Source organism: Alexandromys fortis, unplaced genomic scaffold (assembly GCF_014885135.2).
Source record: "Alexandromys fortis isolate MF-2015 unplaced genomic scaffold, M_Fortis_MF-2015_v1.1 scaffold_63, whole genome shotgun sequence".
Taxonomy (NCBI): domain Eukaryota; kingdom Metazoa; phylum Chordata; class Mammalia; order Rodentia; family Cricetidae; genus Alexandromys; species Alexandromys fortis.
The window spans coordinates 9,128,947-9,155,445 of NW_026067953.1; the positions used below are offsets into that span (position 1 = coordinate 9,128,947).

General features: G+C 49.2%; 2 protein-coding genes across 4 annotated transcripts in view; one reads left to right on the forward strand and one right to left on the reverse strand.

The window, feature by feature from the left end:
• Positions 1–5,368, reverse strand: part of Serpina1 (serpin family A member 1) — a 12,956-nt gene extending 7,588 nt beyond the window's left edge. Inside the window, exon 1 of one of the 3 annotated variants that reach the window (XM_050151405.1) lies at positions 5,207–5,368. Coding sequence is in view for 1 of the 3 variants with exons in the window: in XM_050151403.1 (XP_050007360.1) it covers positions 3,330–3,415 (86 nt within the window). In the remaining 2 variants the exon portion in view is untranslated. Of the gene's footprint in view, positions 1–3,322; positions 3,480–5,206 lie in introns of those variants that run through there. The other 2 variants (XM_050151403.1, XM_050151404.1) reach the window with 2 other exon arrangements.
• The window catches only part of Serpina4 (serpin family A member 4), a 147,735-nt gene that overhangs the window by 17,097 nt on the left and 104,139 nt on the right, over positions 1–26,499 (forward strand). The gene's annotated exons all lie outside the window — the stretch shown is intronic.

Genomic DNA, 26,499 nt, shown 5'->3' on the forward strand with positions numbered 1-26,499 from the left:
TATAGAACTTTGGTCTTCATGTTTGTTTGGCAAACATTGTACAGACGGAGCCATTTTTTCATCCTAATACATCAGACTCTAGTTCCAAGGGTCTCTGTCTAGGGAGGGATGAAAGGGGGTGCTCTCCTATTTGGGGGGTTACTGATGAGCTTTAAGGAGGCAAGGCTAGCACTGGGGAGGAGAGATGCCCTGCTAGGGCAAACACACTCTCTTCCATCTTCCCCATGTCCCATCACCTCTGATTTCCTCCTCTGATGGTGAAGGGTCTGAGGCCTGGAGAGAACCTGCCACTGCCTGACACAGCATGAGTTCCAGGTTCAGACTTGGAAATGTCAGGAGTGGGTCAAATAGTTGAAAAGTCACTTAAGTGGGAGAGGTTTATTCTGGTCACGGTTTGAGGGGATATGGTACTTCACAGGAGGAAGGCATGCTGGTGGCAGCAGCCTAAAGTGGCTGCTGGCTCACATCTCAGAGGGCGAGGAAATGGCAGAGGAAGAGAGCTCAGTTCACTTTGTCTTTCAATTCCATCTGAGACCCCTCCCCCCCCCCCCCCCCCCCCCCCCCCCCCCCCCCCCCCCCCGTGGGAGGAACCACACACATTTGGGGCAGATTACCACCTCAGTTAATCCTCCTTGAGCAAGCCTTCGGTGCCTCACTACCGCCCTAGGCAATCAAGTTGACAACGGATGTGTCACAGGCCCTGACTCTGGTCTCAAGCGACCAGTCAGGCACATTTTGCATTCCAGCCTGTTCCTCTGAAGCTCAGGGTCCTGAGCCCTGCTTTCTCCCTGATCTGTAAGAGGTGACCCATGACTCCCAGGTCAACTGGAAAGGAGGAAGAAGCTTAAGCTCTTGTGGTGTTGGGTCACAGAAGCCAAAAAGCTGGTGATAGCTCAGGTGACATTCTGACTTCAGAGGCTGGGAGGAGTGGCCTTTGGGAGGCAAGAGAAAGGTGAGGCCTCCTGGTTTGCTTCATTCTACACCATTTCCAGCTAGGAGCAGAAAATGACCGCTCCAGAGAATCAACTGTGGCAGGTCACAACCTGTGGGAGCCCAGCTCCTCCACTTACTGCCAGTGGCCTTAGGCAAATGATCTCATCTCTTTAAGCCTCAGTTCCTGTTTGCAGGGTGGAGAGAAAAGTCCTTTGAAGAAAGGGGTGTGGCTGGAACCAAGACAGGCTCAGAGTACCTACAGGCACTGGAGTTTCCCAAGCCCCTGCACCTGCACATGGGAGCTTGTTCTAAGACCTGGTTAGCAGCCAGAGGCCCCCCCCCCCCATGACCAGAGAAGAGCTCTTACTAGTCAGGTGCCTGCCCATCACCTTCAGGTGCACCGCCTGTTAGCAGCCATGCGCTGTGCAAACAGGAGTAATAGCTGTAGTCCTTATAGACATGCTCACTAAACAGGCCTTACACCTATCTTATCTAGCCTTCCCGTGTGAGGACCTGACTTGGCAAACTCTGTTTTAAAGAAGGGGATTCATCTTAAGGCCCGATCTCAACTCCAGAAATATGCTCCCACAGCAGAATTTGAACAGATACCCTGAAAATGGCCAGTTAAGGAGCCAGGGAGCACGGCCATAAAATTAAGCAATGTCCAGATGTTCTTTGGAGGCATCCTGTCCGTAAAGATACCTTGCCAGTTATTAGTGGCTCGTTGTTAGGTTTCCGTGCCCCAAACCTGACCAATGGTTTCAGAAACTACCTTCCCCTATACCCTCCTTACCCAGTCCCAAGACGACAGGACATGAACTCCCTGACTACAGAGTTTTCCCTTTAAAAGTTCTACCCTCCCAGGCCTTCCTGCCACATTTTCCATACCCACCATGCTGGGGTGTTGGAAAGGTGCTGGTTCAAACTTGAGTTTGAATATTTAAAACCCTCATGTAATTTGCATTGGAAATCTAGCTCCGTGAATTCATCTGGGGACCAGAAACTTGGGCAGAACACCCTCAATGCTTTGTATTCATTCTACTTTGTGAAAAAAAAAAAAAAAACTGAGGTCCAAACAGGCTAATCCACATCCAAAAACCCACCGTACCAGTCGGGAAAAGAGCTAGTGCTTAACCCCACGGGTTAGTTCTAGGACTGAGCCCTTCTCTATGTACAACATTGAAGCCGGACGACTTGAAACAGATGTCAGAGGTGGCTTGGCTAAAATGACAGAATCATTGGTGCTAAAATGGCAAGTCGGAGGCCCGCTGTTATTCTCTATGACCTTACACCAGCTGCTTAGCCTCTCGGAGAATCAGTTACTGATTGGTTCACAGAGCCCACGGCAGAGGCAGAGGCAGAGGCAGAGGCAGAGGCAGAGGCATTACAAAGAGCCCAGAAGAACCCATTACTCCCGCTCTGGCTATTTCAGTGGAATCATGGGAATCTGGTCACCTTGACCTTGCCCACCTTAGTCTTCAAAACACCACAGTGGTAAACCAAACCCCTCCCATCCTCCAAAGGCCAAGGTTGACTGGAAAAAGGGTGAAGATCTTCTGCCTCACAGAGCAGAGCCATTAAGCTACAGCTACTATCAGGTGCCTGGAGGTTAGCCCAGAGGAAAAGATGTCTCAGTCGGCAAGATCAGGAGTATGCCCCGGTTTGAACACTGTGCTGTGTAAGATTAACACAAAGTATTCTCCTTTGTGTTTCCCATCTCCTTGTCTGTACATGGGGATAAGTACAATAGCCTCCTCTGAGGGGGCCTGTGGAGCTGAAAGATGAAATCTTTCTCTCTCTCTCTCTCTCTCTCTCTCTCTCTCTCTCTCTCTCTCTCTCTCACACACACACACACACACACACACACACCTATGATGCAAGGAGAGCTCACAGGCCACTATGCCTAGGACAGTCAGGCACCCTGAGGTCTATAGGCTGAGGCTCCAGAATGTGAATTTGGGGTGCAGTTGGAGATGCCAGCCTGAGCATCTTCCCACTGTCCCTCTAGTCTTACCTTGCTTATCTGCTGAAGGGGAAGGTCCACCCCCACAACACCCCACAATACAGGAGCGGGAAAGGCCTGAAAAAGCCACACAGGAAAGGCCGGAGAAGGGCAGGTGGTGCCTGCCTGGAAACAGCTGTGGCTGCCCCTTGGCCCCTTCACGTCTTAGCCTCCTATCACCTGACGGTACTAGCTAGGTACTGGGCAGCTTGGTTCAAGAAGAGACCTTAGGGACTGCTGTTCCCATGGCAACAGGAGGCCTAGGAGCCACAGGTGCTATGTACTTTATCTTCCTTGTATAGCTCTGGTCCCAGATCTGCTGCCTGCTTGGGAAGTGTGGGAACCGAGGGGCCCCTCCAAAACCTCCCCAGGGAAACATATACTCACAACTTACTGTCCCAGAGCTGGGTGATGACCGAGGCTGAGGAGGCAAAGCCCGTGTTCTAGTCTGTATTTAAACAGTGGGTGCTGAGGGGCCATGGGGGAGTCTGCTAGTGAATATTAACCAAGGTCAGCACAGTTATCGGAGGAGCAAACAGAGAGGGACTAAGTCCATCACCTGGGCCCTGAGCTACCACCCACACTGTCCAGGAACAGAGCTCAGCCCTTTGTTCCCAAATCAAAGGTGTGAGGACATCCCCCATGAGCACAGCATCCAAAGGTATCCTGGGAGCATCTGGTGGCCTGAGTCACACAGCCTCTGGGAAGGCACCCCATGGCAAGCCTCACACTCTTCTGGACAATGCTGGGGTAGCCTTCGTACAAACAAAATCAGTATTCACTGAATCATCTGCCTACAAATGCCTGGGACTAAAGATTCACTGCCTCCCTGGAGGGCTCAGTAGGTTGGGCACACACTTGGCAGATGGAGAAACAGGGCCAGAACTACTCCTTCTAAGTGTGAATATTAAATTCTCATTTTCTTTACAGGAGACTGAAATGTGACCGGCAGGACACTTCCATGACAGGCTGGAGCACAGTGCCCAGCAGACAGGCTAGGGGATTAGGTCTGTAAGGAAGAACGCTGCCCCAGACGAGTTGCTTTACCTTTCTGCACCAGAGCCATTTCTCCCTGTAGGATAGCAGATTGGATGCCAGCCAGTTGGATGCCAGCATGGTTGCTAGGGATACATGAAGCACCTTGGGTAAAGAGTGCACACAGCCAACTCTTTATCTAAGAAGTCCTTTTCCAGCCTTCCCATCCCCCACCGTGCCCCTCCCGTGAGCTGTGCCTGCTCCCACACTGAAGTTAGTGTGCGGACTTTCCTCCTACTGGGGGCTATCCTTGGGGATGGGGAAACTATGCAGGAACAGTCTCTCTGCTCTGTGGCGGGAGGAGGTAGTTCTGGAAGGTTCTGTCCGTGGTTTGAAGGGGTTCAGGGTGGAGGCTATTGGGCTTTCCACTCTGACACTTTTCAAAACCTCCTTCACATCCCACTGACCCTGCGAATGGTATGGATGGTGAGTTCACACCCCACCCCACCCCTCTGCCTCACCCCCACCCTGGTGGTCCTGCTTTCCTGGCTCTTGGCAGGTCACAGCAGGTGTTAGGTAGATACATGATGCTCAGCATCCATCCTTTGCCACTCTCTAGTTCCCTTGGGCTCCACCTTAGGGTGCCAACTGGATGTTCCATAGGACGCTGCAGTACGTGATGAGCTTAGATCTCAAGCTATCAGCCATGTCTTTTCACCTCCTGTACCTCAGTTTCCCCATCTCTAAGATGGGGCTATGACTGCACATAACTCCTACAAAGAACTGTATGCAGTGGTTCAAGGGAAGCTCAGAACCTAGGGCTCAAATCATCCAACTGGCTCTTTCAGCTGATGCCCCTGCCAGTGGGTCTCCTTGATGTCATTGGATGGGGGTGAAGGTATAGGGTGGGGTGGATTGCATATTATCTCATTCAGTAACCCCTGTAGATCTGGGGAGTGGGTGGGAGTGTGCCTCCCTAACAGGAAAGAGCCCAGCTTCTCCACCCCCATCCTCTTCCCTTCCCTCCGTCCCCCCAAACACCTGTCTTCCCGTCCTTGTATGTAGGAGTATTTATTCGACTTTCACCCAGTATCTGGAGAACCAGACTGTGGTTGAGGTGTGACTCCTTCTGCACTTCCCCTCTCTGGGCCTCAGTTTCCCCATCTGTACAATGCCCCTCCCATCTGTTGCATTAGGTGGATGGCAGCCTGTGCAAGTATCCCATTGCTCTCCCCAAACTCAACCCCCTGGGGCAGGCAGCAGCCTGCAGGCAGGTGGGAGGTCCCAGAGCTCTACCTGAGAATCCTGGCCAGGCTCCTGGCAGCCAAGCCTCCAATCCCTCTGGTGGCTGCTGTTTCCACTCCTCCTCAGAGTCAAATCCTTGGCTCCCAAGGCTGTGTCGGGAAGCCGGCGTGCTAAGCGTGTCTGGTGTCTGCCTGCCAGGCAGGAGGGCAGTTCTGGACAATAGTGCTAGGTCCGGGAGGGGCGGGAGCTGGGGCAGGAAGGGGCCTCGCCCTGTGCCAGGAGCACATCAGACCAGTCCTTCCTGGCCCAAGCAGTACTGGGAGCCACCTACTGTACTGGCTGTGGCCACACCAGATGACCCAGTGTGGGCTCATCTACACTTGCTTATAAACGAACTGGTCACCTCTGGAAGAGGAACAGTGGCCCTGGCTTAGAGGATCTCAAAAGGGCTCAGCCCCAGTATCTTGCCAGGTTTTCTGAGACTGTAGCAGCAAAGGGGCCATACCAGTCTTCCATGCCAAGATGAGCCCCTGAGGCTGGGGCAGGGGTGTGTGTTTGTGTGCATGCATGCATGTTTTCATAATCTAAGTATGTCGGGGGGGGACAGTGGGCGGGCCGGGCCATCTGAAGTGTAAATGAAGAAGACTACAAAACTAGAGCCTCTGAGGCAAGGGGGTGCTTCAGGAGGAGACCCTACCCCTTGGTCATGAACCCTATGCCCCGTGCCCCTTCTCCTCTGAACCAGTATGTTAGCATGGGCAGAATCCCTGGGGGGACCCCACAGTCACTGTCCAGGCCACAGTGGGGGGAAGTCTTATCCATTGTTTACTTCTAGAACTGTCTTGGCGACATCTAGGCTGTTCGGGAGGTAAAGGGCTTCTGAGAACATTCTAGGGAAATCCTGCACAGGGTTCTGCCTGGATGCGGGGGCCTTGAGTGTGTGCTGCCGGTGGCTGAGCTCTGAACTTGGAGTCTTCAGCAAAGAGCGGGGGTGGGACTCTGCTGGGGGAAGGTGGGTCCGATCTCATCATGGATGTAAGGGAGAGTGATGGCAGACTTAGGAATAGCATTCTGGAATGAGTGTGACTTGCCTCAGACAAACACACCATGAAGACACACACAGACATACACAGAAACTCACACTCACAAACAGACATACACATGCACACAGACACACTGACAGACACACACAGAGGCAGGCAAACACAGACAGACACACTGATACTCCCTCTCCCTCCCACATGCACACAAACACATACACATGAGTACACACAGGCACAAGTACACACACATATATATACACATAGAGATGTACACACACACATGCACACAGACACATGACCACATGCATAGTCACACGCACAAGCATGAGTGCACATATATACACACACAGGTGCACACACACACAAGCACACGTACATGCACGCATGTGCTCATGCACCCTCCTAGGTGCCTGCTCCAGTCTTCCTCTCATTCCAGTCTTGCTCCCAGCTAGATCGTAGACACTTAACCTCTTTGTGCCTCAGTTTCCTCTTCCATGTCACTGAGGCCTTGCGAAAGGATTGCAGGATCTGAGCAGAGCACCTGCTGTGCATGGCCCCTGGCTAGGGGCAGTGCCCTTTGCCCAGAGCCACCTCATAGTCAAGCATCTGGTTACCCAGAAGGCCTTGGAGCCAGTCCTGGGGGAGCAGAGGGTGCTCATTTCTCTCCCTGAAGGCTCAGGTCTTTGTGTGCTTCTTTTCCTAAGCATGTGTGGTGGGTAGAGCATTTGGAATGATTGACAGTAGGCAGACGGAGTGTGTGGAGGGCTTCTCATCTCTCCGAGCCTTTCTTCGTGGTTGTGGTGAAAGCTGGAAGGCACAGTGATGGTGAACATTTCACACAGAGGCCTCTCTGTCGGCCGAGTGCTGGCTGTACCTCAATTAACTGGGGGTCCATGTTTCTCTTCTGGGGAGGAACTGAATCAGCACAGACTCTGTGCCTCCACCGGGCATCTTCCAACATGCCAACCCCTGAAATGTATAATACAGATATATTTATATGTAACATATAAATATATATCTAACCTTCTGGGTCCTTCTGGTAGCTTCCTATGAAGGCACAATTATTCTTTTCTGGAACTCTCTCTCAGCCACTCTCAGCTTCCTGTTTTCATGTCTCATCTTTCCTCAGGTAGAAAAAGACAGGTTACTCTATGCATCACAAATAATGATGCCATTAACCCAAGGAGTGGAGGATGTGATTTTAGTTTCATTTCCTTATTAAATTAATGAAACTAGAGGCTTTGTGTGTTGGTTAATTTTTATAGCAAGTCCTTTTCGTACTTTAACCTTGCTCTTTTGAAGTTCTGGATCAAGGGCTGGGGAGATGGCTGAGCCATTGAGAGCCATTAAGAACTGCTCTTCCCAGAGGGCCTGGGTTCAATTTCCAGTACCCACATGGTGGCTCACACCACCTGTAACTTCTGTTTCAGGGGATCTGATACCCTCTTCTGGCCCATGAGGCACCAGATATGCAAATGGTGCACAAACATCCATGCAGGCAAAATACCCATGCACATAAAATATAACAGTAAGTTCTGGACATTGTGACTGTTACAGTTTTTGAGAGAGAGACTAAACCTATCCCAGTTTCCTTTTTGATGGGTAATTTGTCACATTTTGCCCAATAGGAACTCTTGAGGTGACGTGTGTGTGTGTCCGAGTGTGTGCATGCGAGGGGGGGCGGTATTTCTCTTTGACTCCCACTGACATTTTGGAAGCCTTGTATTCTGGCAGTGACGCCAGGCCAAGCCCCATGTGCATTTTCTCCAGACATGATGTCTCTGTGGAAACAAACAAGGGGTTTGTGCAAGACCTTCAGTGAATCACTGGTGAAGTGGAACATGCAGGACTTGCCTTAGAGGGGCCAAGGGACAGCCACTAGGTGTTTGGGGTTTGTTATGCACTAACACAAGCTTGGCAGGGGTGGCTCAGACAACACGGGCCTCAATTCTTAGAACTTGCCCAACTCCGACCTTGGCTTGTTTTGACTGACCTTGTTGACTTTCTGGTGTTGATCTTGAACATTTCTGTTTGTTCTATTTTACCAGGTCTCTCCCTGCTGTTATTTGACCATGCAGATCCTCAAACAGACTCCAAGATGGAGGGCATCCCTTATTAACTTACGATCGACACTTATCAGGCACTGCCTGGCAGGCCTTGTTCTAAAAGGCATGAACTTGCATGGCCCCAGACAGTGGGCACTCTTCATACATCTTGAGAAACAAACAAACAAAAAAAATCAGAAATGCAGTTAAAATGTGTTTGAGATGTTTTTATTCGGGTGCTGTGTAGTGGAACACATTGGAGGTCATAGAGTGTGGAAGTCGGGCTGCTGTTCCTCAGAGGTCAAGAAGTAAGGAGATTTGTGGGGTTTTGTTTTGTTGTTGTTTGTTTTTGTTTTTGAAAACAGAGACTTCTCCAGCAGAGGCCAGAAGTCTGGAAAGCTCAGTAGCAAGCCAGGTGGTAGCAGATTTTCTAAGTCCACATGTGGCATAGCAGTTCGCTGGCTAAAGTAGTATTTCTCAAACCTTGCAAGGTATAGTAGGTTCTAGAAAACTCTTCCTTCTGGTAGAGTGAGTTCTGGGCAAGATGTTTTACCATTCTGAAGCCAGGCAGAGCCTTGTGGGGGAAGGGAAGCCAAGAGAATGATGCAATCCACCACCCACCACTGTTTTTCTCACTCTAAGAGCTCTACCCGTTCTGACCTCCTGAACATGGTCCCCAATTTCTCATGGTGCAGACAGAGAGGGCAGGGGTGGAAGTAGTCCAGGGTGCAGTGGGATGGCTGGCTGACCATTCTGCAGCCATTTTTTTAACCTTTTAGGACAAATGTGGGAACTGCTGACAGTGTGTGCCCACCCTTCCTCTTTGCCTCCCTCTCAGCTGCTTCTATAGCCTTCGCCCATAGCATGCTCACAGCAACTGTTGATTACTGAGCTCGTGGCACAAGACAGATGCCCTTCTGAGCCCTGCGTGGATGCTGATGCTCACACTGAGCCCTCAGGTCCATGCTTGTCGGATTTTTACATTGTAGATGAGGCAAGAAAGGCTTACTGGAGTCCAGCAACTAGCCCTAGCTCACCAGGGCTGGTAAGGGACACAAAGGACAATCTAACCTGATGTGTGACTGGAGGAATATGTCATGGATCACCAAAGCTCAGCTGCATTTCTAGACCGTAGTAACCTGAGGCAGGGGGATCATGTTTTCTACCTTTTTGGTTTGGGGATAAGCATAGAATAGGGTGTCTGAGCTGACTGAAGGGCAGAGTTAATTAGGGGGAAGAAATAGTACCTTTCTCTTATTGGGTAGTTAAGGTGGAGCAGCTCCTGCCAGAGTGAGAACATCTGGGTTGGCAGATGTTTGTGTGGGATATGTCACTTCTTAGATTAAAGGAACAAAGAGAAGCCAGGAACCATGCAGGCCTGAACTCTTCAGTTAGGGTATGTATTATAAGAACTTGTTTCAGAAAAGTTTTTAAAAGTAAATAATAATTAAACAAAAATCCTATATGCCTTGTTCTTTGAGCTGGAAGGGAAGACTAGAGAGAGGGAGGGTGGCAGACAAGATGGTCAATCCTGAGGTCTTACCCCACCCAAACCTGCTTCTTTATCTGGCCTCTCTGGAAGGGGAACAGGTCCTGTTCACGCAGGAGAGCAGTGTGAGGGCTGAGCTGTGAGGGTGGGAGCTATTGCCAGGAAAGAGGATTGCCTCATTGATTGGTTGTCCCTTTCTGCCTAGAGCTCCACCCAGCCTGGCCGGTGCAGGGGCCTTTCACCTTGACATCCTGGCCTGTGAGCTGACTAGCTATTCCTCGGAAATCAGCCCATTTGCTGGCAGATATTCTGTTAGTCAATTTGTGTGCACAAGCTCTCATTTCCCCAAGGGCACTGTAAGAGGAGATTGTTGTACCCTCCTTGCAGGGAAAGCTCAGAGAAGCCTTTTAAGATGACCAGTGATGCCAAGCCGTGGTGGTGCACGCCTTTAATACTGGCACTCAGGAAGCAGAGACAGGTGGATCTCTGTGAGTTTGAGGTCAGCCCGGTCTACAAGAGCTAGTTCCAGGACAGCCAGGGCTGTAACACAGAGAAATGATGTCGTAAGGAAGTAACAGGCTCCTTTGTTCCGTCCTGCCCCTCTGTTGTATGGAGAGAGAGCGGGCCCCTTAGTTTCATCCCGCCCGGCTAGCTTACACCCGAAATAAGCACACAGGAATTGTATTAATTAAATTACTCCCTGGCCCATTATATCTAGCTTCTTCTTGGCTAACTCTCACATCTTGATCTAACCCATTTTTATTAATCTGTATGTCACTACGAGGTCGTGGCTTACTGGGAAAGATTCAGCATGTCTGACTCTGGCGACTCCATGGCGGCTTTCCCTGCCTGCCTTCTTTCCAGCATCCCGTTCTGTCTACTCCACCCACCTAAGTGCTTGGCCCTATCAAAAGGCCAAGGCAGTTTCTTTATTGAACCAATAGAAAAAATACTAACACAAAAGGACCTCATCTGTGTGGTCACGCACACCATGCTCTCTCCTCTGCCTTTACATTTTAGGACTACATTTTTTGCTGAGGCATCCTTAGCATGCAGATTTCCACATCTGCAGACAAGTATGTAACTGCTCTTCTAAGCAAAATAGAAAAGAAATACATCCACCCATCCACCCATCCTCCCATCCATCCATCCATCCATCCACCCATCCATCCACACACATCTAGAGTCTGCCCCTGCTTTTTGTCAAGGCTTTCTGTTGCATGACTAGCCTACACTGAGTCCCCCTACTGAGGGATATTTTTGAACTTCTTTTTTTTTTTTTTGAGACATGGTCTCATTACGTAATCATATTATGCAGCCCAGAATGATGTCAAACACAAGAACCTCCTGCCTCTGCCTCCCAAGTCCTGGGATCGTAGCACATCTGTGCTTTTCTGAATGCAGCTGCAGAGAGCATTCATGTATAGCATAAGTCTTTGTGTGGACATGGCTGTCTACAGGATAATGCACACTCAACTTTAAGAATCATTGTTCTCTTCTCTGTCCTTCCTCGTTCTCTTAGCTTATGAGGCTTCTGGGAAGACAGGAAATACAGTTAGACAGACATAATACAATTCCACTGCCCTGAACATTGAGAACATGGGTCCTGGAAATTGTTGTTTCCAGAGTGTGGACCCCCAAAACTACCAAGAGACCAGATCCAAAGTCAAAGCAAAGAGTCTTTTTAACCATGAGTTAACTTGGGACCTCCATCTGTCGGACACAATGGGTGGAGTAGAAGAGACCCTGAGTCACAGTGGGGCAGGGTTTTTTATCATAGTCTAGGTTTGGATGAAGGGATTTTTAGGGTTCAGGACCCTGATTGACTGATATTTGCCTATGGATCTTAGCAAAAGGGGAATAGGTGATTCCCTAGGCTCAGGAATGTCATCTGGTGGTCTTAACAAATCTTATCTAATGTTTGGAATATCAGGTACTTCCTTTAGATGCTGGCCCTTCCTAGGAGGTTTCAGCTTATAGATTTCCCTGGAACCCAGTGTTGCCTGCCACTAAAATGAAACTCAGGCCTACTTTTTAGCTTGTTTTTATTGTCATGGCAGCAGTGTGGCCAAGCTGTTCTGGGCCCATGTGGCCAAGATGTTCTGGGTTTCATAGAAATCAACCTTTTTTATCTTTGGGATAGAGAGGGGGTATAAGCTTCTTCTGGGTGTGGTTAAAGGCATGACTTGGGCTTTGTCGGGTCCCCTGGCAGGGGAGGACTGCTCAGTGGGTGAGAGAATACACCATACAGGCAGAGCTTAAGCGAGGAGTTTTATTAGGCGAAGAAAAGGGAATGGGAAAAGGAAGTAAGAGAGGGGACAGGAAGAGAGAGAGAGAGAAGAAAAGAAGCAGGAAAAGCCCAGTCTGCCTTTTAAGAAGAACAGAGGGGAAGAGCAGCTGGGAGTAGGCGGAGCTTGTCTCTTAAAGGAACCTTTGCACCTGCTTACAAACTGGGACCCTGGGCTGGCCAGGGTACTATCTGGGTACATCCTGCCAGATGACAGGATTAGACAGTATAATGTCTGAATCCTAACACTAGGGGCTTAGTATTGCCTAGCATTGAGTAAGTCAGGCAAGCACCATAGGTCACCTTGTCTCTGCCACCAAGGTCTGTTCAGAACAGACCTCTAAAAGATGTTCTCTGGGTTTCTGTGCCCTTCTCCCATCTCCACTGTTCACAGGTCTCAGCTGTGGGAAGTAGCTAGGTGGAGAGTCTGTTGAGAAATTTGTACCCATCTAATGGAAGCTGTGTGGTCAATGTTAAGACAGTCAAGGGTTCCTTGAAGAACTCCTCCCTCTACTGTGGCGCCCTCTAGAGGCCACTGCAGGAGTTGAAGACAAACACACAGGCAGGCACATAACCAGCCCTATTCAAGACTCTGGGGTTCTCCTGCCATATAAAGGAGAGTCATATGGGGTTCTTCTTTCTACTCTGGAAAAATGATGGTCCTGACACCCCCTGAAGGTTGAATAATATGGACTTCAATAACATCTCAGGGTCTGTGAACAGCCAGAGCCAGAAATGTTAAAATCCAGTTCTATGTGGTTTTGTTGTCTTTACACATAAATAGTTTGAAGGTTTTATCATTGTTTGATAACACAAATGAATGCTTGGGAGTGCATTTGGCACACCTGGGAGTGACTTGCATAAGGTTGATGGATACCTACAGTGTGGCCTCTCTTCCCATTTTTCTCTCATCGCTTTTGGGCTTTCACTATAAGCGTGAAGACGTGAAAGAACAGGATGGGTGAGGCAGCGCACGCCTGCCATTCCAACACCTAGGTGTAGTCATATTTTGTTTGTGTTTTAATAAAGATAGCCTAAAGAGTGCTGATCTCAGCCACTAGAGGCCAGGGAGTGGTGGCACACACCTTTAATCCCAGGAGACAGAAGCAAAGGGATCTCTATGAGTTCAGGGCCACCCTGGGCTGCACAAGGTTGATTCTGTCTAAGAGAGAAACAGAGCTCACTCAAAGGAGATCCCAGCACTTGGGATCCCATGCCTTTAATCACAGCACAGAAAAGTAGAGACAGGAGTGATATGGCTCGGTGGAGAGAGGAATATAAGGCAGGAGCTCCGTGCAATCTGAAGTTTGGTGGAGATAGAGGTAGTTTGAGGACAGGATCACCCCTTTGGTCTGAACATTGGTAGAGGTAAAAAATCCTCTCTAGTGGCTGGCCTTTGCTTCTCTGATCTTCAGCATTAAATCCTATATCTGTCTCTGGGTTTTTATTATTAATACCAATTAAAATTCATGCTACCTCTAGGAGACAGAGGCAGGAGGGTCACTGCAAAACTGAAACCAGCTTGAACCACAGACTGAATTCCAGGTCAACTAGACTATATATTGAGATCCTGTCTCAAGCGTCAACCATCAATGAAGTAAAAAACAGAGAAAGTCATAACACATTGTAAAGGGTAAGAATATATGTGTGTGTGATACACACACAGATATGTAAGTGTGTGTGTGTATATATATATATGTATATATATATGTACATATGTGTAAGATTCTAGAAGACGACAAAGGGCAATTATCCCAGAATGCAGGCTTCCAGCTGGTGCCACTTAGACTTTGTTCTTTATTGTCTCGTGTGTTGCTTACATTTTTATAAGAACAATATGTCTTTGTAAGAAAGGGCTTCGTTCCATTTTAATGCAATCAAATGGATGCTACATTGGAACATATGACTGTTTCTTTTGTGATCTTCAGATGATGCCTTTTGCATTGTCCTCCCCAACTTCTGCTTGGGAGCACAGACCAAAGAAGTGGAGCACTGTCCAGCATTGGCTTCATATCCTAGGCAGCTGCTTCTTCCTGTGCGAACTCAGGAATGCTGATTTTGTTGGGGAGGTCCGAGGAAGCTCAATACATATGGTCCAAACACAGAGAAGCACCTGATGGAGCTTTCTCCCTATACCATATATCCCTTTATGCTCTGAGGGCATCATCTCCACCTTCCTGGGCAGGGGTGATCCACAGCCTTGCCTTTCTTTCTAGGTGGAGAGCCACAGCTGTCTTTCACAGTACAGTGTGCACGTTCTCTGAATGCCAGAGGATTCTAGTATGACTGGATGTGGATGACGGGGATCCTGGAGAGGTGCGGAGGGCGGTGTGAACGACACGCTTGTCTTCCTGCAACTTCTGCCAGGAAAATTTCCAGGATAATCAGCATGGCATGGGAGCTGGCACGGCTTGGCTTTTGAGAATTAACCTGTTAGCCTCATTCATGTGGAAAGACCTTTATGTCTAAAGTCATGTGTTAGATGCAAAGGCAATGCCTGGGAGGTCCCTGCTTGGAGCCTTTACTTCCCTGTTAAGCAGGTGGGTCATCAGTCACTTGTGAAGGGACACTATGGGGATTGTGACCTGTCTCTTTAGGATTTACAGTCCGTCCCCACCCCCACCTCCCTCACCGCCACAACACCTACTCTTAGGGCAGTTCCGCAACAGTCTCCCGATGTGTTTCTCCCAACTATGACCCCAAGTTGTGGTAGTTCCCATTGGCCATCAGCACGACAGGTTTGAGGATTACCTAGGAGTTGAAGCTCTGGGCATGTCTGAGAGGAGTTTCTAGATTGGCCTACTAGAGGTGGAAAGAAGACCCTGCTTGCAGCTGCACACGCCATGGAGTGTAGTGATTCTTTATTTGTATTTTAATAAATAAAGCTTGCCTGAAGACCAGAGTGCAAAGCTAAGCCACTAGAGGCCAGGGAGTGCTGGCACACACCTTCAATCCCAGGACTCAGGAGACAGAGGCAGGCGGATCTCTGTGAGTTCAAGGCTACCCTGGGCTACACAAGACCAATCCAGAAGCGGATCCAGGTGAGAGTGGCTCACACCTTTAATCCCAGTTATTGGGAGTCACACACTTTTAATCCCAGCACTAGGGAGGTGGAAACAGGAGCGCTATGCTGGGTGGAGAGAGGAATGAAGAGGGGAAGAGACAGGAACCCCGTGGAGTGTGGAGTCTGGAGATTCGTAGAGACAGGATCTTGCCTTTTCGGTTTGAAGGTTTGATAGAGGTAAAAGGTCTCTCTAGTGGTTGGCTGCTTTGTTTATTTTGATCCTCAGCTTTAACTCCAATATCCGTCTCTGGGTTTTTGTTATTCGAGCTACACTGGGGTCTTGGGCTATAGAACAAGTGGAGAGAACGCCGAGCATCAGTGCTCCATCAGTCTCTGCTTCCTGCTTGGAAACAAGGTCCCAGCTCTGTCCTTGTACTGCCACCACCATGACTTTCCCATCTCTCTGGACTTGTGATGCCAAAAATGAGGCAAAATGTGAGCCAGCCGTGAGCCCAAATGAGACCTTCTTGCCTTAAACTACTTTGCCAGGTAATCTGTTATAGGAATGAGAAAAGTAACCGGTGCATAGGCTGAATCCCTTCCCTCCCACACATGAATGAAGCAACAAAGACACTGTTTGCACATCTTTCTGTACAGGCACATTCGGTGCCCACGGGGTGAGCTGAACATGCCCGTGGGCCTCTGGGACTCTATAGGGATGGCTCCCTCACATGCCTGGGGTTACAAAGTCTTCATCTACAGAGGTTTCAGACTAAGTAGCTCAATCCATAGATTGGCATTGTCCACACATTGCTGCAACTCTCTCCTCTTTTGCTGACCTTGGCATCAGTGAGGCACCCACGTGAAGGTAACCCATTATCTTCAGTGTTTGTCTACCGTCAGGAAGGGTGACTCCTGCGTAAATTGCTCGCATATATCTCTCCTGACGCATTTCTCCACGGCTGCCAAGAACGCCACCTTGACAATTCAGTTTCTAGGAACATTTGCCATCTCTATTTCCTCTTGTACCGAGGGTGAGCTCCGTGCTGTAATGGGCTTCTGGGAGACATGGCAGGCGTTCCAGTAAAAGTCTGTAAATGCTCAGCTGCCCGTGTCCTGGTAATCTGGCTTCTAGAGGTCCCCAGGAAGGAGATGCTTGCCTGCTGATCTGAGCAGCAGCAGCCATTTTAAAGCAGGTGATGTTTGAGTTTGTGATCTTTGAGATGAGATGAGCAATAAGACACACATACTATGCTTATAATTTAGCTGTTGGCATTCGAACAATTTGCAATTCACATCTACTCTGCCTCTGAGGCTGGGGAGATGGCCAGTCCCTCAGTCGGGGCAGAAGGGACGTGTGTGGTTCAGGAAAAAAAACAATGCTAAGCTGACCTGAACTCCTTATGTCTGATCAGGATGCCACTAAGTCTAGGAGCTGGCAACCACCAACATAGAAATGCCTGATTCCTGGGCCCAGCCAGTCATGAACTTGGCATCCTTGCAGCCCAATAAACCTCGAGGATCCACAAATCTGAGCAATGTTTCCAGGAAAGGCCACTCTATGTGACAGTCTGGTTTATTAATTGTAGAGATGACAAAATGACCTCATTGAAGGAACTATTGCAGCTCACATCAGGGCACCAGTATCTTTGTGCTGTGCAACTCTGGAAGCCAGATGCCAAGCTGAGTAGAAACTTCTAGAAGAAAGAATGGCTGAGTTGGGTGTAGGAGACACGCTACACTTTCCAATGTCGGGGTTTCCTTTGCTTTAAGGCTCATGGAGAGTAACACTTCCCAGCCAAGCTGCTGGTAGATCTATACTTTGTTTAGAGACAGAAAAAAATACTCTCTGCTCCATCTGGACTGAAACACCGATGGTCCTGAGTGAGTCCCTTCATCTCACAATGGTCAAAGTGGGAGTCTTGTGCTGAGATGTGAAATTATAAAGAGTGACACCTCACCCACGATGTCTGGAAGGACAGGTGTCCACGTGTCCTCCTAACCACGGCCAGTTTACATGAGAGGTGTTTTATGATGGCGCCCCTAAAAGTATGGGACTAACACTCAAAGGCACCTGATCTAGGAAGGTGAAGACAGGAAGACATTGGGAGTTTGCTGAAGCCTCCTCATGTTAGAGCCACAGAACAGTCCTGATCCTGAAAGTGTCAGTTAGTTAAAGTACTACATCTCTTAGTTACCTGGTTAAAGTTATTATTTTTTTTTTGGCAAGTCTAAATTAGAAGTAATGATTTCACACGGTAGATGTAAGACTAGAGGCCAAGTCTCAGTCTATATACATAATGCAGCCTCACCAGTTTTAGTTTAGTTTATGTATATGGGTGTCTGCCTGCACAACTGTCTGTGTGCTGATTGTGTGCTGGGACCCATGAAAACCCTAAGAGGACTCTGGATCCCCCTGGCACTGGGACTACAGACAGCTGCTAGTCATCATGAGGGTGCTGAGGACTGACCCGGGTCCTCTAGAAGAGCAGTCTGTGCTTTTGACTGCTGAGCCATCTCTCCAGCCCCAGCCTTACCATTTTTAGATGCAAATTCTCAGAGGCATTGTTCCGGTAGATCAGGTGGAGCCACTTTCTGTGTTCTGGGAAACCGATAATGTGTTTATTCACCTCTGGGCATCCCACAGCACCTGATACCAGCTCCTGCAGGAAAAAGCTATTTGTCAGCAGAGAAAAACAAAAGTCCAGGCAGAGAAGGGAATTGTGGAGGAGCAGGGAGTGAGGCCTTGCCAGCATTGACTCTCCGAGGTCGAGACCCGTTGGTCTAATGAGTGTGGCTGCTGGCAGGGGTTCTTCATTCAGGCCTTGCACAGCGGAGAGGGAAGAGCTTGGTCTTCTGTGTCAAAATGTAGAAAAGGACCAGAGGGAGATTTTAGAAATTCCCTTCTGGTTACAGTGCAGCAAGAAATAGCTTCATAGGCTGCGAATAAGAATGGACCAGAGGGGAGAAGATTTTTCAGGAGACTGAGGAAATGGAGAGAATAAGAGATAGTTTCTTAGAAGACTCAGAGCAAACTAGAGAAGTGGAGGATGATGGCCGGGAACCCCCGGGGATGTGCTTGGGCTCTCACCAATAGTGAAGTTACAATGGGACCAATCGTTAGAGTCCTGTTGTTCCCAGTCTCCTGCTTCTGCGGGTTAAGAGGTGAGCGCACAGAGGACTCACTTACTTAGGGCTATGCTGAAAGGAGAAAGACGCAGCCTGGCTGAGGGATTCGGACGATGGATCCCAGTCTTGGGCAAAGATGGAAGCATGACCAAGTTCATGGACCATCATCTGAGGGGAAGGGTAGGCACTAGAAAGATTTACCCATGTGACTCTAAGTCATAGACGACCGGAGGAGGGAGGTGTATTGTGACGTGGGACAGGAAGCAGATAACAAGTGTCAAGTTATGTGGCGGAGGAGATTAAGAAAGGCAGAGGTGGAAAGTCTGAATGTGCGTGGGAAACCAGGCCAGGCAGGGTAATTAGAGAAACCATCTGTGAGGGAGGGAGCCATGCTTCCCACTGGAAGAGAAAACATGCCAGGCAGAGGGATGGCATCATGCACAAAGGCCCTGAGGCAGGGGAAAGCTCCCTCCAGGACCTATAGGATGATTCCTGGAGCCAGAAAAGAGAAAGAGCACACGGAGAACCTTCAGGAGGTGGTGCTGTGCAATATCAGACTACCACTTCTGACTGCGGATCCCAGGTCCACATGGAGTCTTTAGACCCGAGTCCTGGACCTCCTGTGCTGACGTGGTGGTGACAATGTCACTTCAGAGGGATGCCATGCCTGGCCTCCAATGGTCACCCCCCAAGGCCATCCTCAGTAACGGCAAGCCCTGGATTCAGGGAAGTTTTATCTTCTACCCTACCCACAGTGGGCATGTAAGGGACATGTTCTTGTCAATCTCCAGGATCCATTTGCCCTCCATACGGGGCTGTCTGAGTCGTGACCACCACCAAGACCCACGTCTGTCTCCTTTCGTATCTTTTCTTATTCATCATTGTATCTTACAATTCGGATGAAAGCTCTAAGAATTGTAGTCAAGTCAGTGCCCTGTCTTAAAATTCAAGCCATATATTATTATGGCCAATGTTGTAGCTTTTACACGGGAAACCCGTGGCATCTCTAAACTCACTTCTGCTAGTCAACCATCCATTTGATTTCATTGTTTGCTTGCCTTAGACTTTGAGCAATACTGTTGGTCCTGCGGCTGCGCCAGGCAATTCTCGAGCCAGCATGGAGGTGCTAATATTTCTCGGATGGTGACTGGACCATGAGCTAGTGGGCCCTGAGTCCTTTGTGTCTTTATTGCACAAGTGTCGGGTATGCAGTTTCAAAAGAAAGAAGATCCACTCTCAAACATGAGAAGGCAGCGAGTGAAGACACTCGACAGGGGGAATGGCCGTAAAGCCCATCTCCGCAGGTGCTGCTACCAAAGTGACCCCTTCACGACTCACTTAGTTGAAACTGCAGAGGAGTAGGGCAGGGCCTCACAGAACAGTTTTATTAGTGGTTTTTATGTGCAGGGAGGAGACAACTGCTTGCTGTCTGTAGCAGTCACGTCTCAGGCGACATGACGGAGCAGTGATACTTTATATTTCCAATGATGTGTCTCTGTGTGGGTATTTGCATGTGAGTGCAGATGCCCACAGGAGCCAGGGGCATCAGATAACTCCTGGAACCTGCCCTGAGTCACCCACCCAGCATGAGTGCTGGGAACAAAACCCAGGTCCTGCAAGAAAAGCGCTCTCTCTCTCTCTCTCTCTCTCTCTCTTCATATAATACCTCTGGACCGCAGCTCCCCTCCCTCCACTTCTCCCAGTTCCTCTCCTATCTCCCCTCTCTTCCAGATCCACTGCTTCTGTTTCCCTTTAGAAAAGAGCAGGCCTTCCGTGGCTATCTACTGAACATGGCACAACAAGATTCAATAAGACTAGGCGCATGCCCTCATACCAAGTGGACAAGGCAACCCAGTAAGAAGAAATGGATCCCAAAAGCAGGCAAAAGAGTCAGAAACACCCCCATTACCACTGTTAGAAGTTCTACACACCCCCCACAATAAAACCCAAGCTAAACAACCACAGAATGTATGCAGAGTGCAGACCCATGCAGGCTCTATGATTGCTGCTTCAGTCTCTGTGAGCCCCAATGAGCCCTGTGTAGTTGATTCTGTGGACCACATTCTCCTGATGTCTTCAGCCCTTCTGGTTTCTACTCTTTCACTGGGTTCCCCAAGCTCTGTCTAATATTTGGCTGGGGGTCTCTGCATCTGTTCCCCTCAGCTGCTGAAGGAAGCCTCTCTGATGACAGCTGGGCCAGGCACCATCTGTGAGTGTGGAGCATAGCAGAACATCATTAGGAACTAGCCATTGACTTTTTTCAGTCATGTCTGGTTCTACCCTAGGTCTCTGGGCCACAGCTTCTGGTTTCTGACCATCCAGGCAGTGTTAGGTATGGGCCCCCTTTCGTGCTACGGGTGTCAAATTAGACTAGTCACTGATTGGCCACTCCCCACAAACTCTGAGCCACAATTGACCCAGCACATACCAGCAGGCAGGACGGGTTATAGATCGAAGGATTTGTGGCTGGGTTGGTGTCCCAGTACTGCAACAGGAAGCCTTCAGCAAGCACTTTTAATAGTTGAGCCATCTCTCTGACCCCAGAAGTGGCATTTATATGTTCTAGAAAGAAATCAAGTATTGTATTAGCTATTCTAAATGCACCTAGGCTAGGATCAAGTGGGTGGCTAAAGGAATGAGCTGGCCATTGGGTATAGTTGGCCACTATGCCCAACAGGCTGGGCCTACCCGGGAAACCATCTGTATATCTGAAGATGGAGGCTGGGTGACCTGCAGGAGCCTGTCCTTAGAGAGCACACTGAGTTTGAGAAGGTGAAGTCCCCACCATCTTGCCATGTCTCTTGGGGTCTCTTTGACTGCTGACCTTGGGTTCAAGCCAGATGGCAAAGGAAAAGATGGCACGAAAGACTCAGAACTGACTGAATCTGGAGCTGAGGCTATAAGCTGACAATCGGTGTAACTGCAGCTTGGTTCTTCAGTTGCTCAAGATAAAATCTTGGTTTGTTCTTTAACCCTCTTTTTCTCAATTCATTCCCAGTAGAACATCTGAGTGGGCCTCCCTGCAGGAAAAATGCAGAGTGTGGTGACCTGTTCCATTGCTATGGTCCCTGCCACCATCAGCCCTTGCACGAGTTATTGCCTGCTCTCTGGCTCATGAGTGGAAGGCTTGGTCTTAAGAGTGTCATTGTTGAGAAAGAGCCTCATCAGGTCACTGGGATAAGGTTCTTCTGATAGGCCTGAGTTGGTTCTGTAGAGGCAACTCGGTGGCCTCCCTGGGTTTCTTCCTGGCAATGTGATCCCTCCATTTTTATATATGTTTCTACTATTCTGATGCCACCTGCAAGAAGGACCTAAGACCTCCAGGACATAAGACCTCCTATGAGCTGAATAAATCTCTTTCCTTTATAAAATTACCTTGCCTTAGGAAGTCTGCTATACTCGTAGAAAGCAGTTTGACAGGGCTGGAGGGAAGGGCTCAGGACTAAGAGCATTGACTGATCTTCCAGAGGACCCAGGTTCAATTCCCAGAGCTCACAAACATCTGAAACTCCAGTTCCAAGGGATCTGACACCCTCTTCAGGCCTCTGTGAGCATATGCATGCACAAGTACATTTCTGGGACACAAACATGCATGTAGGAAAAGTAACCCATGCATATAAAATAAAAGTAAATTAATCTTAAAAAAAACACCAAATTTGAAACATGGCAATGACTCCTGCATTTAAGGTAAATATTACTACCTTAATTGATCTAGAAACTCCCTCACACACATGCTCAGAGCTCAGCTGTCAACATGAACATCATAGTTCCCTTTGGCAAGATGATCGCATGCGGCATGCATGCTCAGGTTAGAGCTGTGCTTGTCCTTTGTGGGTCCCTGCAACTGCACAAAAGGAAAGAGCTACCCAAGTGGAGTGCCAAGGGAACAGAAAGCAACCTGCTGCGGAGCCTGGATTTCCATGAACTAAAGGGAATGCCTGGAAGAGGCGACATAGCTACCCAGTCACCTTTTAGTGAGTGCTGATCTCTCTGTGGACGGGCCTGTCTCATGTTCCATCCCTGTATGTGAACCATGCCTCTTGCAGGCCACCTGGATTCTTCTCTCTGATCAGGATCTGATTATGTAGGAGACGATTGCTAAAAAGGCTGAAGATCTGCTCCCCACTCCCCCAACACACACCTGGTTTCTGCTTTTGACCTCAGAATTAATTTTGCTCTTGAGATTCTCCCCCCCTCCCCCCAAAAAACCCCTCTGTCCTTCCTGGTTGTTTCAAACAAATAACCTAGTCAGTTCTTAGAAGTTGCTATTTATTTGACTAGCCGTCTTTTCATTAGTGAATGCTGGCCTTTCCTCTGGGCTCCTCGCCCTGCTTTTACATTACTCAGTCCCCATCAAAGCACATGGCCAAAGATCAAAGCTGTCTCTCTTGTCTTTGACCAAAACCCAACCAGCAAGTGTATGTATTTGTTTGAGTATGCATGTGTGTGTGTGTGTGTGTGTGTGTGTGTGTGAGAGAGAGAGAGAGAGAGAGAGAGAGAGAGAGAGAGAGAGAGAGAGAGAGGTGGTAGTGGTGTGTATTTCTCCCTAAGTTTAAACAAAATTTTATGTGTTTATGTGGTTTGCCCGCGTATATGTTCTGTGTACCAAGTGTGTGCCTGATGCCGGAGGAAGATAGAAGAGGGCATCGGATTCCCTGGAAATGGAACTGCAGACAACTGTGAGTCACCGTGTGCTGGGAATCAAACCTGGGTCCTCTGGAAGAGGTGTGGTGACCTGCGCAAGATAGAGCTGTCACCATTCCAGCATGGGTAGGGTAGGCTACATTAGGTCCCACCCCAGCTGAGGAGCTTTTGGTGATTACTGGCTTTTCTTCGGGGAGGGAGCCATTGTTGAGTTGCTCGAATTCCAGTAACCAGCCCCACGCCCGTGCATGCTCCTGCAAGCAGCTCTAGCTAAACCCAATGGGGCATACAAGGGAAAGGATGGAAACAGGAGGGGATGTGTGGAGAAAAAAGGTTCCAGAGGAAAGGGGCTAAGACAGGGGAAGGGGGAATGAATTCGATCAACATACATAGTACACATGCATGAAACTGTCAGATATGCAGTATGGAATTACACACAAGGAATGAGAAGTTGACAGAGATCATGTCCACCCACACGGTCAAATTGGTATCTGTCAATGATGACCTGGTTCGGTGAGATCCCTCACGGGAGGGCATGGGGAAGGGAGAACCATACATTTAAAAGTCAGGGTTGCTGTGAACTGTTATAATATAAGACAGGAGCGGTGTTGTCCATGGATGCTGTGGAAACAGGATTCAGGACTTCAAGGAAGATCATCCATCTTTCTCAGATCCTGTCTTGCCCATCAGAGCTGTCAGGAAGGATGCAGCACTGATCTTGTCATCAGATCCCCTAGCTGCAGGTTTCATTTCCCAGGGACTAGAGCACAGAGTGGATTTCCTTGAAATTTTGGCAACTTTTACCTTTTGCTCCATGATAAACAGGTGTTTTTTTTTTTTTTTTTTGACACAAAAACTGCTTTTGATGAGTCATTTTAGGACAGATTGATGCTCTGGAATTGGTTGTGGACCATAAGCTAAGTTCTGTCAGCTCTACTGTCTGTCTGTCTGTCAAGAGCCCTTGTTTTTCTGCAGAGAATAGCCTAGGAGGGATGTCTTAATCAGACTCTGCCGTGGTCTGTGTTGCGCTGATACCTCAGTCCCAGTGAGACAGTCTGAAGAGAGGTGACCAGGCAGGAGGGTGAAGCCCTCAGAATGGAATTGTGACCCCTGTAAAAGAGGACCAGGGTGGCTACTTTTTCTCTTACAGGGTGAGGTGTCACACAGAAGGTCCCCTCCATGTGGAATGGGCTCTCTCCAGTCACCAAATCTGCTGGAGCCTGATCTGGGCCTCAGAACTATGAGCAGTTACCACTCCGTGGCATAGGAAACACCCAGTCATAGGCACCGGCTTTCAAATCCTGACAGGACAGAGACCGGCTGCTTACATGGATGACTGGTGCTGGGGCTGAACAATTCCAAGATAAAGCCGAGCGGGTGAGTGGACCACCTCTCCCCGGGGCACCGGGCACTGTTAAAATCTGCGAAAATTACTGTTAGTGTTAATGATGAGCTCTCTGGCTGTATGGCACCAGCATTCCTTTGATGTCAATTTTCCTGTACGTAAGCAGGCATGCTTGGGATGCAGCAACGTGGTTTCCTAATTGGCAGCTGTCGAGCTGATCCTCGTTGTCCTGGACGCCTCGAGCAATGGACGACCAGTCTAACAGCTAGCTGGACAACCCTGGCCTGTGCACTGACCTTCTTGAACATGCTACGGAGTCCTTCAGACAGCTATACACAAACAGCAGGAAGCTGAGTGCCCTGACTTGCAAAGGAGTTATTCCATCCAACCAGGGATGGTTAAAAACACAGTTCTTACCCATTTCTCTTCGCCCCACCCACACTCTATGTAATGTCTTAGAACCATTTTTGTCTTGGCCGGAGGAGTTGCATCATTCTCTCTAGGACTTCTATAACTGGTGATAGGAGGTAAGAGTCCCTGGTCCAAAAATCCTCTTCCTAATGCCTGTGATTGGCATTCAGAGGCAGGGCTTCGAGTGGTTCTCAATGAGTGTGACGTCTTCTAAGAGACAAGGCTGTGATGGTTCAAACAGCTCATCTTGCTATGCGTGCAGGCTTCTGGGGCTCGCTCATGAGTATTCTGCGTGACGCCCCCTTTTTGCTCCCCTCACCCCACATCGCCTGTTGCAGCGCTTGGCCTAATAAAAGATCTCTTCCTCCTGCTTCCAGGACTGTAACCTGAGCTGGTAGCACACAAAAAGAATCTGCTGAGATGGCAGAGTGGTGGCCCTGGTGGGCACCAGCTTCCCGGCAGCCGAAGGAACAGCAGGACAGAGAGAGTGGTGGGGTTCGGGGGCAGGAAAGCTGAATTAAAGAGAGATGACAAGAATGGGGGGAACTGGCACTGACAAAGGGGACAAGGGCTGTAAAAATCCAGAAAAGAGACTCAGCCAGTCTGGGTCACTAGATGAAACCCAGAGAGCTGCCAAGATGTCACACCCAAGGTCGGGCACTAAAACAAACAAGGCTGCTGCTGGGAGCCCAGGCTGCAGATACTCAAGGCCAGAGATGACTGTAACACTAGAGGGCGCCACTGTCTGCTGCCTCGGCCTGTCTACTGTTGCCAACAGAGGTTCCAGGGACATAAAGGTTAATAGACCAACACTTGATCTTCTCCTTGCCTGCCCATGATGCCTGTCTGTCAGGACGTGGCCAAAGGACCCCAGCGAGCTAATTGGTGACAAAGGTGCCTGGTACCCAGGCATCCTCAACACAGTGCAGGCAGAGGAGGCAGAGAGCAAATTCTTGTGCCTCTTGTTGTATGGGCACCAGGCTTATCTTATTCCTAGGCTCCATCCTCATTGTCTAATCACCCCCTGACACACACACACACACACACACACACACACACACACACACAGTCCCCATCTCCTGATGCCATCATGTGAGGGCTTTTCTAGCTTAGCTGGCAGGGTATAAATATTCACTCCACAACAGGGACCGAGGAACCGTCTTCCTGGTCTGTCAGATTTGAGTTTTCTTCATGAGACCCTTGGCTATGAAGCCCCGACCTCCATCAGCATCCTGATACGACCCTGTGTGCCTACTGTCAGAAAGCACCCCAGCCCATGGTTCTACGCAGCCAGAGGCTCTCTGCAGGTCTTCTCCTCCAGTGCTGGGGCAGCTTGATGATCTTCAGTCTTCTTGCAGAGAGCAGCCTCATCCTGCCTGCTTAGTCCCAGCAGTTGACACCTGCTACCTTGGTGGAACTTGTGAGTTCTTCAGCTACGGGCACTTTCACGCCTCCTCTTTGCTCTGCCCATCTTTCACCGGCTTAGCATCTGTCCGGGTTTGGAGTACATGCACGGTGTCTCTTTAAAGATCGCCCCCTCCTCTGGAATCATCAACACAATCTGCTCCAGGCCCTGCTTCTTCAGCTTCCCTGTCTCCTGGCTTCCTTCCCCTTCCATCCATCTGTGCTTGGCCATGCCCATTCCCAGATTGCTACTGCAGCATCGACAATGATGTGGCCTGACCAGGACAGGCTCACACGCACAGCCTGCTGGGAGCTTCCCTGTACAGGACAAACACGGACATCATCTCTGTCACCCATAACTGCAACAGCTGTGTGACTCATGACACCTTACCATACATCTTTCCACTGTAATCACTCTGTTTGCTTTATCTTAACTGCTAGAGTGGCAGAAGTCAATGGTATGGATGTTTTCCTACCCAGGGCTCAGAGACTCAGTTAGGAAAAGTCGCCGATCACAGCACCGACTCATAACAACCCATTGCT